This window comes from Staurois parvus, unplaced genomic scaffold, assembly GCF_062004578.1.
Source record: "Staurois parvus isolate SC_StPar_1 unplaced genomic scaffold, SC_StPar_1.0 ptg000508l, whole genome shotgun sequence".
In the NCBI taxonomy this organism is placed as follows: Eukaryota; Metazoa; Chordata; class Amphibia; order Anura; family Ranidae; genus Staurois; species Staurois parvus.
Window position 1 is genome coordinate 1,589,907 of NW_028318304.1, and position 12,230 is coordinate 1,602,136.

Sequence of the window (12,230 nt, forward strand, 5' to 3'; positions counted from 1 at the left end):
CACCGTGTAGACATCACCAGCTCATCCAGTGGGCTTCTTTGGATGAAGCAGTCTACCCAATATTTTTTCTTTCCTAGCCCCTCTCAAAGAGTCACCATATAGACATCACCACCTCATCCAATGGGCTGCTTTGGATGAAGCAGTCTACCTAATCCTTTTCAGTTTCTTAACCCTTTCAAAGGATCACCATGTAGACATCACCATCTCATCCAATGGGCTTCTTTGGATGAAGCAGTTCACCCATCTTTTTCTTTCTTAACCTCTTTCAAAGAGTAACCCTGTAGACATATCACCCCGCTGTCATGCACACACAACACCTTGTGTGTACAGTATGCATTTACCTTTTTAATAAAACACAGGTTATAAAGCATGCATGTGACTAAACATATAAATAGAAAAATTAGTTTGCCGAGCACATTTTCCCTACACATCAAATTAAATGGTTGACACTATTTTTGAATAGATTACAATTTTGGGTTACACTACATGCAAATATTAAAACAAAAAAAACATAAGGATGTAGCTTAACTTCTGAAATGAATATTGGACCTTCATTTGCCATCTAAAAAAGGACTTACACATGAATGAACTCACTATTTAGCCATGGATCATATACTATAATCTTTTGGAGTTCAAAATAATGTAACGTATCACAATGTAATCCTTCTGTGTAGCTGTTAAGTGTCTCTCTGAAGATTGCTCCAAGACCACTGATGATTACAGGACAATAACAGCATAAAACTAAAAGTGATCCATTTTTAGTCTCAGAATTGTGATCTTGTTTCACATACATCACATTCATATTAATGACTTTTTTTTATATAAGGCAACTTGTGCTTTTTAGGCTAATTGCAACTGTATTTTTTACATTTTCTTTTCTATAGATTCCCAAGCTATTTGGAAAACCTCAAAAAGGGAGCACAGAACAGTTCAGGCTACAAGCTTTCTTGCATTGAAAATTACATACAGATTCTACAGCCTGGAGACTGATTATTTTTACTACTGCCTACATAATCCCCCGAATGCTGATAGAGATTGATATGCACAAAACGGCTGAGCCTGGAATGTCTTTATCATCATTACCATCAACGAGGACAGAAAATGCTTGGATACCCTACACTATGCACAATATATCTCTCTCTCTCTCTCTCATATATATATATATATTTTATTTATTTTTTATTTTTTTTAATGCATGCGTGTCAATTAAGTACAATCAATAAAAAAATAACTTATGAAGTCTTTTACAATTCATAAGAAATCACATTTTGTCAATGTTATTACACTATTACACATCTACCCATGGCTCTGCCATGTTGAACAATTCCATGCATGATCTAGGTATAGGACAGAAGACCAACCCCATGCAGTGACTGTGAAGCTCATATGCTGCTGCCTGAAAAGGTATCTGAGACTAAAATAAAAAAGTGCCAATCAATGAATTTTAACCCATTATGGTTCCATTGACAATTATCCATCAATGGGCACTTGCATTTATAAAGTATGGCATATAGCCAGCTTAACAATGACTTGTGCATTGTCTAAGCCTGCTCTACAACACTCTGCTTACACATGTAAATGTGTTTGCTTACATATGACAAGTTTGCTCTAAGATCTACATTTACATTGGTTATGTCAGAAGTAAATATATAACACTACTAAAACATACATTTGATATTATATATTATAAAGCAGTGTTCTGTGTTCTAGTCTAACTTATTTTAAACTGCTAATCACAGTAAAGGGAGTCAGAAAAACATACTTGAACCTATTTTTTGTAAGCTCACTGGACCAGAATTATTATTACTTATTTAATAATGTGCTCCTAAATATATGCACTAATAGGTTCCATTTTTGCATCACAATCCAAACGCATCAATTGCTACCATTACAGATTTATGAAGAAGGTTGCATAGAAGAGTGGATTCTTTTCGTCAGCCATGCATGGATGGATGTGGACTTTGTTTGTGGATACTCTGAGACAAGTGTATAATACTTTAAGTCACTTGTACTTTAATATTAGGTTAGACAATAACCTATGGCTAATTTCTGATATGAGGTGTTTCAGAAATTCTGACATTTTGAAGACCCTGCATTAGGAATTGTTGGCATTAGGCAGACTCTGCATTAGGAATAATAAGTGTGTTTTGAAAATATAATATAGATCAATTACTGTTTATAGTGGTTTGATATATTTAAAAAAAAATTGATAGGTAGTGCAACATATTTCCCACGGGAGATGTTTCAGAGTGGCACCCACAGTTTCTGAATACTGCAGTACTTTAGATACATCCCAGCCGGCAAAATATTGTATATAGCACTTCTGACACTGCCCAGGTTGTTGGTTAAGCTTGAAATATACATACATGCAACACTATGATTGAAGAATAAATGTTTCTGTCACAATATTAACCTTAGCAAATGAACAAATAAATCCTTTTTAATGTACTGTTGCCCTAATATAATTACAATAGAAATAACCCGAAATACAAATAACTAATTTTTTTTTTTTTGGAGAGAAGTGAAATCCTGAGCAAAGATATGAATTATGATATCATTGCAAGCAACATGTTTTCATATACAAGACACAGAACCCGTCTTCATCATTAAAGAGCAGTACAGTTAAGACTTCCTCCCATATATCTTGCCATTAAGGCCTAGTAGCGACAGTTCATGGTGACAGCCCCACAGCAGGTCTGCATGTCCAGTCACACCAGGTGCTGTGACACAATAATACTTTACAAGGAGATATCTCTCTTAATTGCCAGTAAGCATGAATACCTCTACAGGGTCCCACTTGTTCTAAACGGGAGACGGTACTTAACCCACACCCTGCCAGGGGCTGCAATGCATGCCTACTCTAATTTCTGGTACTGGAAAGCATTTAAGCACGAAAATACCAGATATCATAACCAACAGTCTAATTCCAGTTTCATGGTTTTAAATTGCTGAAAAGTTTCAATATTTTATAATCTTCATTATTCATTGCCCGTCAGCATTATACATCCAACCACAACTTCATACAAATATTGAGATTATCATATCATAGAAGGCTCTGGCTATAAAATACATGAAAACATAGTCAATAGGCATTATGCATGTCAATAAATAAAAGTTCAGTTTTAACACTGGACTAATGAATTTGAAAATATTTTAGTCCCCAATCAGCTTTAAGGAACTATTTTAAAAGATTTCCTGAAACTAACTGGGTATTTGAAAAGTAAACTGATTTACCAGACCAATGGAAAAAAGTTGGCTGCATGTGAAATTATAATAAAAACAGAGTTTTTAATTTTTTTTAGTCATAACAATAATAATATAGATAGATAAAAAGTATATATATATATATATATATATATATATATATATATATATTTATTTATTTATATTTATTCTTTTAAATAAAAATATAATATATGAAAATTGTAAAACAATTTACAAATATAATAAAACCCTTATTTCTAGTATTTCTAGTGCCAGTCTTAAACAGTGACATTACTAAATGCATGTTAATTTGCCCCATTGTACAAATAATTAACCCCCCATCCCCTCCCCCCCCCCACCTTCCCCCTTAGTATAAATGTTTGTAGAAAGAATTCTGGGTGTCTAAGAACATGGAAAGGGAGTCCTGAAGCACTTATTAGCTTTATAGTCTGTAGATCATGTTAGCATTTAGTGAAGGTTTCCAAGGAGAAGGATTTTGATGCTGTAGGTACGATATAAATATGGTTGCTAGGAATTACTACAGGCCTGTTTGGGGACTTTCTGAAGGCCAGACAAAGACTGATGCAAAGCAATAGATGTTTCTCTTTGTGTCCTGCCAGACTTCTAGCAGAGTGGTATTATGTCTGAGTGATTGAAGTAGCTGTGCTCACCCTACTACACAAAAAGACTCTAAATTTTACTGACAAGCATGGAGAGGCCATTTAAGAGTTCCCTCTCCCTCTCTCTCTCTTTCTCTCTTTTTATGATGAGCAATGTTTGGGTTTCTCTATGACTCCGACACTTTTGGGAAACCTGATAGTGGCCAAAAAAAAAGAAAAGAAAAAAGTAAACATGAAAGTTGGTTGAAACTAGGTTTAAAGAGGATAGCCACTTATGTATCACTAATAAACACTGGAGGTGACTTACTAAAGGAAGAGAAACTGTTCACTTAGCAAAGTGAGTTTAATAAATAAGATGATGATGTGTTAACTTTAAGCCAATTTTTTCAATTTAGGCAATTCTTGTATTACAAATACTTATGGCTTCCAAAAGTTTGTATTACACATATGTTGCTATTGTGCTTGGCAATGTTTTAATATATGCTAAATATTTATTTATGTTTAACTCAATACATTCAATATAATATAAATTACATATTGGCATGGCGCTCTCTATGCATACACACATACATACGTACACATGGTATATACATGCACGCAAATCAATATAATATTAATTATATGTTGACATATTGACATATAATATATCTCTATTCAGTGTGTGTACTGTATAGTATATAGGCATATATGCATACACACACCAGATACTATATATCAACTCTATCAAATATGATTGACATCATATTACTTGATTGTTGATGCAATGTTACCATATCTCAATGCATATTGTGTGTGTGAGTGTAATATATATATATATATACATACATATACACAAATACACACACAAACGTTATGTATTGCTAAAAGAAAAGGATATATATATATATATATAATTTATTTATTTTTTCTTTTGTTTTTCTTGTTTTTGCTTTTTAAGTGTAATTTCATCTAGACATCAGTATGGTGGAATAAGATATAAAGCGATGATTAATAGAAATATCCGTCACAATATATGTTAATTCCTATAGGAAATATACATGATAGTCGCACTCCTAGCGCTGCAGTCTCAGTAAAGGGAACCGATGAAATGATCCATTGGAAAAAAGAAATGTCATTTCTTTGCTCTTTTATAGTAGAGAAAGGATTTTGCGATGACCTCATTAGCTGTGGTTATTTAAGAGAGAGAGAGAAAACAAACATATTTTCTTTTCCAAACTGTAACCCGGTGGGGGCTAATGTGTGTAAACAGTGCGGGGTGAGCGAGTCGGAGCTGCGGGGGGTCGGAAAAGTCGGAGAAAAGGGGTGGGGGCAAGAAATGCTAATTAAAACTTTTCTATTTCAGTATCCCGAATAGTTATAAACAATAAGCCATCAAAAAGGTAAGGTGTTTTTTTCTTCTTTTGTTTATGTATAACTAATAAACCGTCAAATCAACAAGAACATATCCCGACTCCTTTATATTCTGTAGGACTTGTCACCGAGCTGAACGTATACAGAAGAAATGAGATGTAATATCGGGATAATAATAATAATAGGTCAGCCAGATCTACTGTGCACTTATACAGAAAAAAAATCTTCAGTGGAAAATCTGATTTCAATTCAACCAATTATGGGGGAAATGTAATAAATAATGAGCTTTGTACTGCTGGGGTACAATGGGGGGAGATCGGCGTGCTGCATGTTCAAGATTAAATGAAGGAAAAATAAGAATCATATAATGGGGGAAATAATAAAAAGCAACGTGTTTCCCTATGAGATGGGGCAAAATGTCATAGAAGCTTAATTGCACCAATTGCAAAATATGTTGCGTGTGTGTGTGTGTGTGTGTGTGTGTGTGTGTGTGTGTGTGTGTGTGTGTGTGTGTATTACACAACTTGTGTCTAGATTAACATAACTTGCATCCATGTATCTATAGCCTACATAACTGTGTGCTACATAAATTGTATTAATCTCTCTCTACGTAACTTGTATTTATCTTTATGCAACACACTATCTATATCTAAGTAACAACTATCTATCTATCTATCTATCTACTACATAATATATTACATTTATATATTTGTCTATATATCTTTCTTAACATAATTTGTATCTGTACATAACATATATATGTACTACATACATAGACAACTTGTATCTATCCATATACATAATGTATAATATTATATATATATATATATATATATATATATATATATATATATATATATATATATATATATATATATATATATTTACGTCTATCTTTACATAACCTGAATCTGTCTATATACTACATAATATAATAATTATATATATATATATCTTTTCCCTCTATTTCTACATAACTTGTATCTATACATAACTACGTGCTAAGTATCTATATTGTATCTATCTAACTGATAGATGAGTATGTACTACATAAACGCTCACACCTTGAATCTATTGTATACCGTTTTTTTTATATTTAATATAGATATATTTTTTCTATGTTTCTCTATATATAACTTGTATCTATGCATAACTATCTATCTATCTATCTATCTATCTATCTATCTATCTATCTATCTATCTATCTATATATCTATATATCTATCTATATACATACATAACGTATATTTATATAATTGTTTTTCTTTTTTTTTCCATCTATATTTACATAACTTGTATCGATCTGATACATAAATAAATATAACACACAATTTATATTAATCTATCCTTCTATCCAACCCAATGGGTGAAATTAACAGTCCATTTAAAATCTTCTCCCTCCATTAGGATCGTACAGGGATATGCTCAGCTCATGGAGTGTTGTGTGCCCCGCATTCTATTCAGCATATGTTCCTCCATGTACGACATACCGGGGTTTATTTAATAAAGCTGGAGGGTGCAAAATCAGGCTCACATATGCATAGTAACCAATCAGCTTCTAACCTCAGCTTGTTCAATTAGGCTTTGGGAACAAAACCTGGAAGCTGATTGGTTTATATGCAGAAGTGAGCCTGTTTTTGCAGTTCTCCAGCTTTAGTAAATCAACCCCACCATGTTCATAATGACTATTTTCTGTAGAAGACACAACTGTCCTTCCATCCCTGATCTCCTAATGTGATATGATTATTCATCTACAGACAATGGCAGAGCAGGTGTAATAAACATTCAAATCCTGCCACAGATAACTTTGAGTGTGTGAGTGTGGAGAAGATCTCTCTGCTGTTTAATGTCCCATAGGAGGAAATATATAGTACAGGAGCTATTAACATAAGGTGGGACTGGAAGGAGTCTATTTACTTTTTTCACTAAACATTCACATTTATTTAGTGGTGAAAAAAAATATAAACATTATATATACATATATATATATATATATATATATATATATATATATATATATATATATACACACACACACACATATATTTATGGTATATCATTGAATTTTATGCCCAGACGCATACTGGTTATTGAATGTCCTGGCCTTCTTGTTTATTTATTGTTTTTGTGTAAATATATATATATATTAAATTTTTTTTATATATTTATATATTATTATACTTATAATTTTTTTCCTCCTGTAGGTAAAACCTGCTGGTGAATGCAGCGGTCAGGGATACAGGTGAACAAATAGAGCTCTATAGCTGAATCAGTCCACAGAACAATAGCCTGTTTATCTGAGAGATCTACCTCCTTCCCTCTCATTATCCTAGGCTGAATTTCAATCATTCACTCTGCTCATTAATAGAAAGTGAAGCTATGTAGATTAGGAAAAAGTTACAGTGAAATAGTTATTGTCAGTAAATGTCTTAAAAATTGTGCTTTACGGGGTATATAGCACAGGGATAGGAAAGAGCATAATACTTGCCATAAGTCAATATGTCTATTGTGAACAAAAGAAAACTGATTCACAGAGTAGAAGTACCAATGTGTCATGGACCCTGGTGCCAGGTTGGTACCCTGGTACTTCTGAGGAGTGTGAAAGCAATGACTGTGCTGGAAGTTGTAGTACCTTTTACCATTGGGTAATATACATTGCCTATGTCTATGTAGGATAGAGCAGTACACTAGCCATAAAAGTCGAGGTCATTATGTCAATAGAAAGAAGCTAATTCACAGAGTGGAAATGGGCAGGTATAATGGACCCTGGTGCTAGGGTACCTCTGATGAGTACCGACTGCACTGGAAGTTGTAGTACCGATGGACATTTTAGACTATATATACAGTGCCTATGTCTATGTAGGATGCAGCATAACATTAGCAATATTATAAGTCGAAGTCAGTATGCCATTGGGAAAAAAGCTGATTTACAGAGTGGAAATGCCCAGGTGCCATGGTGCCTGGTGCCAGGTTGCTGCCCTGGTGAGTGCGACAGCAATTGCTGGGCTGAAGGTTGTAGTATTTTACTACAGATGTACTTTTACTTACAGGATATGAATTATCTATGGAGCATAATACCAGTAATGCAAGTCTTGAAGTCACCATGCCAATGGGAAAGAAGTTGATTCGCAGAGTGGAAATGCCCAGGTGCCATGGAGCCTGGTGCCAGGTTGCTGCCCTGGTGAGTGCGACAGCAATTGTTGGACTGAAAGTTGTAGTAGTTTACTACAGATGTACTTTTACCTTATAAGTAATATGCAAGACATTAATTATGCAGGACAGAGCATATACCAGTAATAAAAGTCTTGATGTCACCATGTGAATGGGAAAGAAGTTGATTCACAGAGTGGAAATACCCAGGTGCCCTGAACCCTGGTGCCAAGCTGTTGCCCTGATAAGTATGAAACCAATGGCTGGGTTGGACGTTTGGTTGGTATAAGTTACCTTATACCCTATGTATACATCAGGTAATATACATCAGACTTGCTTACTGTTGGTAGTCTTGCTTGCAGAAGAGCTTTCTGTCCCGGAAATAGCAGCTGGTGGTGAGAGGTTGCTGACATACTGTACACTGCAAACATTCCTCATGCCAGGAGGACTCATTCACCCTCATCAGAAATCGGTCTGAGATGGGTCGCTGGCAACCCTCGCACACTGCCTGGTGCTGGCACTCAGAGCCTAGGGAAGGGGAAACAGGACACCCATGATCAATGGTGGTCACATCATACTGGAAAATTAGCCCAAGATGGCATTATACCTACCAAGAGTCCATACAGGAGATGAAAGCCTTGTGTATTTTACTGGAGCTGGAGTCAGTTAGCAATGCTAATACAATCAATACATCAATACATATATATTTTAAATGATTTTATATCTATCTATATATATAGATATATATACACATTCAGATAACACTTGTGTGGCAGGCTTAGATGTCACTGTAGATGTCATTATAAATATCAAAAGTCACAGCAGATCAAAGCCTTGCCTGTATCTATTGAGTATCACTGTATATCAGTTAAATGCTAATATAATCAATAGCAAATCAATATAATATATATATAAAAACACGTGTATGTCAGGCTTGTCCTTTTAGATGTCATTATACCTACCAAATGTCCTGCAGCAGATCAAAACCTTATTGTGAATCCATTGCCGTCAAATAAATGCTGATACAATCAATACTATATAGTATAATGTATATTACGGATGTCAATACTATAAATTGTGTGTGTGTGTGTATATATATATATATATATATATATATATATATACATATATGCATACACACAGAGAGCACTGTCATTTTTTTTCTGTATTTTACTCTTTGGTCAAACAAGTAACCTCTTCCATTATGCAGTTCTGTATAACAATGTATACTGTGTATGATAAAAAATATATTTTAAACAAACTTTATTGGAAATTTTAAATAGGCCAGTTATTTTTTTTTGCTATACCTGTCAAATAAAAATATATTATTCCTTCTGATGTAAATACAGCAAATGTGAATGTTAATATCTTACCAGAATGGCCTTATCTTGTTGAGCATTACTGATGTAGATTTACCTGCATGAATTCTCTAAAGTAATAAACCTACAAATATGTATTCACAAGTTAAATAACATGTTATTTTGCTTACAACTTTACAGAAAGTCTACAGCAGGTAGAAAAAGTAAATAAAAAGCCTGGTTCCAGAATCATGTATATTATACAGTACTGTATATGTATTTATGTGTATGTTTATGTATATATTGTATTGTTTAATCATGTATAATAATAACCCAATGTAATATAGGATTAAAGATGGATTTAGTTAAGTGTCCTAGCTGTTGATTTACTTATTACCTAATAATAATAATAATAGCAATTCATACCCAAGTACCAGTGGTATAGCATTATTTTCAAACTATACTTATCTATATCAATATGTATCTAACCTTTATTTTATCTATAGTATTGTAATACATATGCTTCTTATTTAGTACAGATACAATAATGCATTTATCGAACCCCATAGAAATAAATAGTGATTTTTACATTACAGTACAGAAGTATTGTATTCATGCACAGCAAACACATATAGAAATGTTGGCTATGCATACTGTGCTTGCTTTACACTGATATACAAAGTATGTAATTAATACAGAGTGTTTGTCATTGCATTATTTTGTATTTAATTTAGAGTGTTTAGACACTGCATTATTTTTAGTATGTATTTAATTTCGATTTTATTCATTACAGTATTTAGCCAAGCATTGCATGGTGCTGAACAAACTTTAGAAAAGTTACTTTGTATCTGTGCCCAGTGGCAATTGTAGCCAACAATTGTGACAACACTTGCTGTTGTTTTTATGATCTGTTATACATTTTAAACTAAAGTTTGACCATACATACTTCGATTTTCTAATCAAATCGATGTGCAATTCAAGCAAAATTATCAAATTGGCCATGACGAAAAATGATTGGCCTTAACATCCCTTACGATCGATTTAGATCTGATTTGACCAAACTGAGATGATCGACAAAAGCGAAAAATTACCAATGATTTTGCATCGATCGACAGCACTGAAATCCTTCGGTCGTGAATCTGATCATATTTTTTTTAATTGGATTATGAGATTGCATGGTGGAAACAGAGATGCAATTGATAATTTATCATCCAACTATCAATCGAAATCCACTTCCCTGTGTGTGGCATGTCGATTGATTGGGCTATCAACTATGGATCGTTTATTCCTATCCCGAGAGATCAATTGGAAAAGGAAAAATTGTGTAAGAGTCACCATACACGTTACAATCTGACTATACTATAATCCCTGTGCAATCAACTTTAGATTTGCCCAAACTATGTAATATGATGATTTGCCCAAACTATCCAATCATGCAGGCACTTACACTACACACCATACTCGTTGAAGAAGGTTGTGCAATCAGATTGTAAGGTGTGTGATAAGCTTAAGAACGATTTTCCAGAAACGCAAATATATTGAGCTTCAATTCCTATACTAGGTTTAGTGGGAGTGTGAATGTAGTCTATGGTTTCAGAGTTTCTGAAGACCCCGATAAACATGCAGCATCCAGAGTAGACAGAAGAGCTGACACTTACCAAGAAGAACTCCTAATGTGGCCGTGGTAGCTCTGAGTGGGTGATCTTCCATTTTAATACTGTCCAGCATCTTGGCACAGTCACTCTGCCCCCTGTTAAAGCACCTCTCCAAGGACTCAGGACCTGTTGCAATATCCATAGCCAGCTCAGCCTATAGTCCCAGTCCCCCGCACCGCAGCAGAGAGAATATCAGCGATACTAGGAACACAGGTCACTTAGGAAGAAGTTCGTTGACTCCTGGGCTGGTTGGCAGTTGCAAGTTGGATCCTTATCCCAAATCCTGCATGGGGGCTATTATTCAGATGAGTCTGCTCATGATTGAAGACTGATCCACAGGAGCTGCATAGACAACACAATGAGAAAAAGGGGGGCTGCTAAAGGATCACCTGCCTCTGATCTGGGGGGGAAAGGGTGGAGAGATCCAAAGGGGGGAGACCGAGGGGTGACAGGGTGAGCAGCTCTCCAAAAGCCAGGGTGAAGGGAGGGGGGGGGGTGATAAATCCCAGTGAAGGCTCTCTGTAGGATGTCCAGGGAGAGAGAGAGCCTGATCTGTGTGCCATGCACAGTCCTGAAGATCAGCATTCAGCAGGGATTGCTAAAGCGGATGGATACTCCACCCAGTCACCTCCTCTCTCTCTCTCCCTCTCCCTCTCTCCAAACTTGCTGACATTTGAACTCTATTGCTTGCTGTGCTGCTCGGATCCCTCCGCGCCTGTGATGCGGCTGTACTGCACTTTTGCATTCCTTGCTAACAATTTAGGAAGGGGGGTCCCATACTCTTTTCTGTTCCTGAACTCCTATCCCCCCCCCACCCCTCCTTTTTTTTTACTTCTCCCTAGGAATTAAAAAGGCAGGTTATAATTAAAAATAAAGGGTAAGCCTGACACCTGAGTCAATATACCATAGGCTCCCAGTTTCTTTCTTTATTACCTTTTTAGGTTGAAATGAGA

The 12,230-nt window shown here is 35.1% G+C and overlaps 1 protein-coding gene across 2 annotated transcripts in view; it reads right to left on the reverse strand.

Annotated features, from left to right (window-relative positions):
• LMX1B (LIM homeobox transcription factor 1 beta) overlaps positions 1-11,907 on the reverse strand; it is a 247,165-nt gene extending 235,258 nt beyond the window's left edge. Inside the window, exons 1-2 of one of the 2 annotated variants that reach the window (XM_089689991.1) lie at positions 11,281-11,907; positions 8,666-8,852 (exon numbers count right to left, since the gene is read on the reverse strand). In XM_089689991.1, coding sequence (XP_089546117.1) covers positions 8,666-8,852; positions 11,281-11,419 — 326 coding nt within the window. In that variant the 5' untranslated portion in view covers positions 11,420-11,907. The remainder of the gene's footprint in view (positions 1-8,665; positions 8,853-11,280) is intronic. The other variant, XM_089689990.1, reaches the window with a different exon arrangement.
• Between the last annotated feature and the right edge of the window lie 323 nt (positions 11,908-12,230).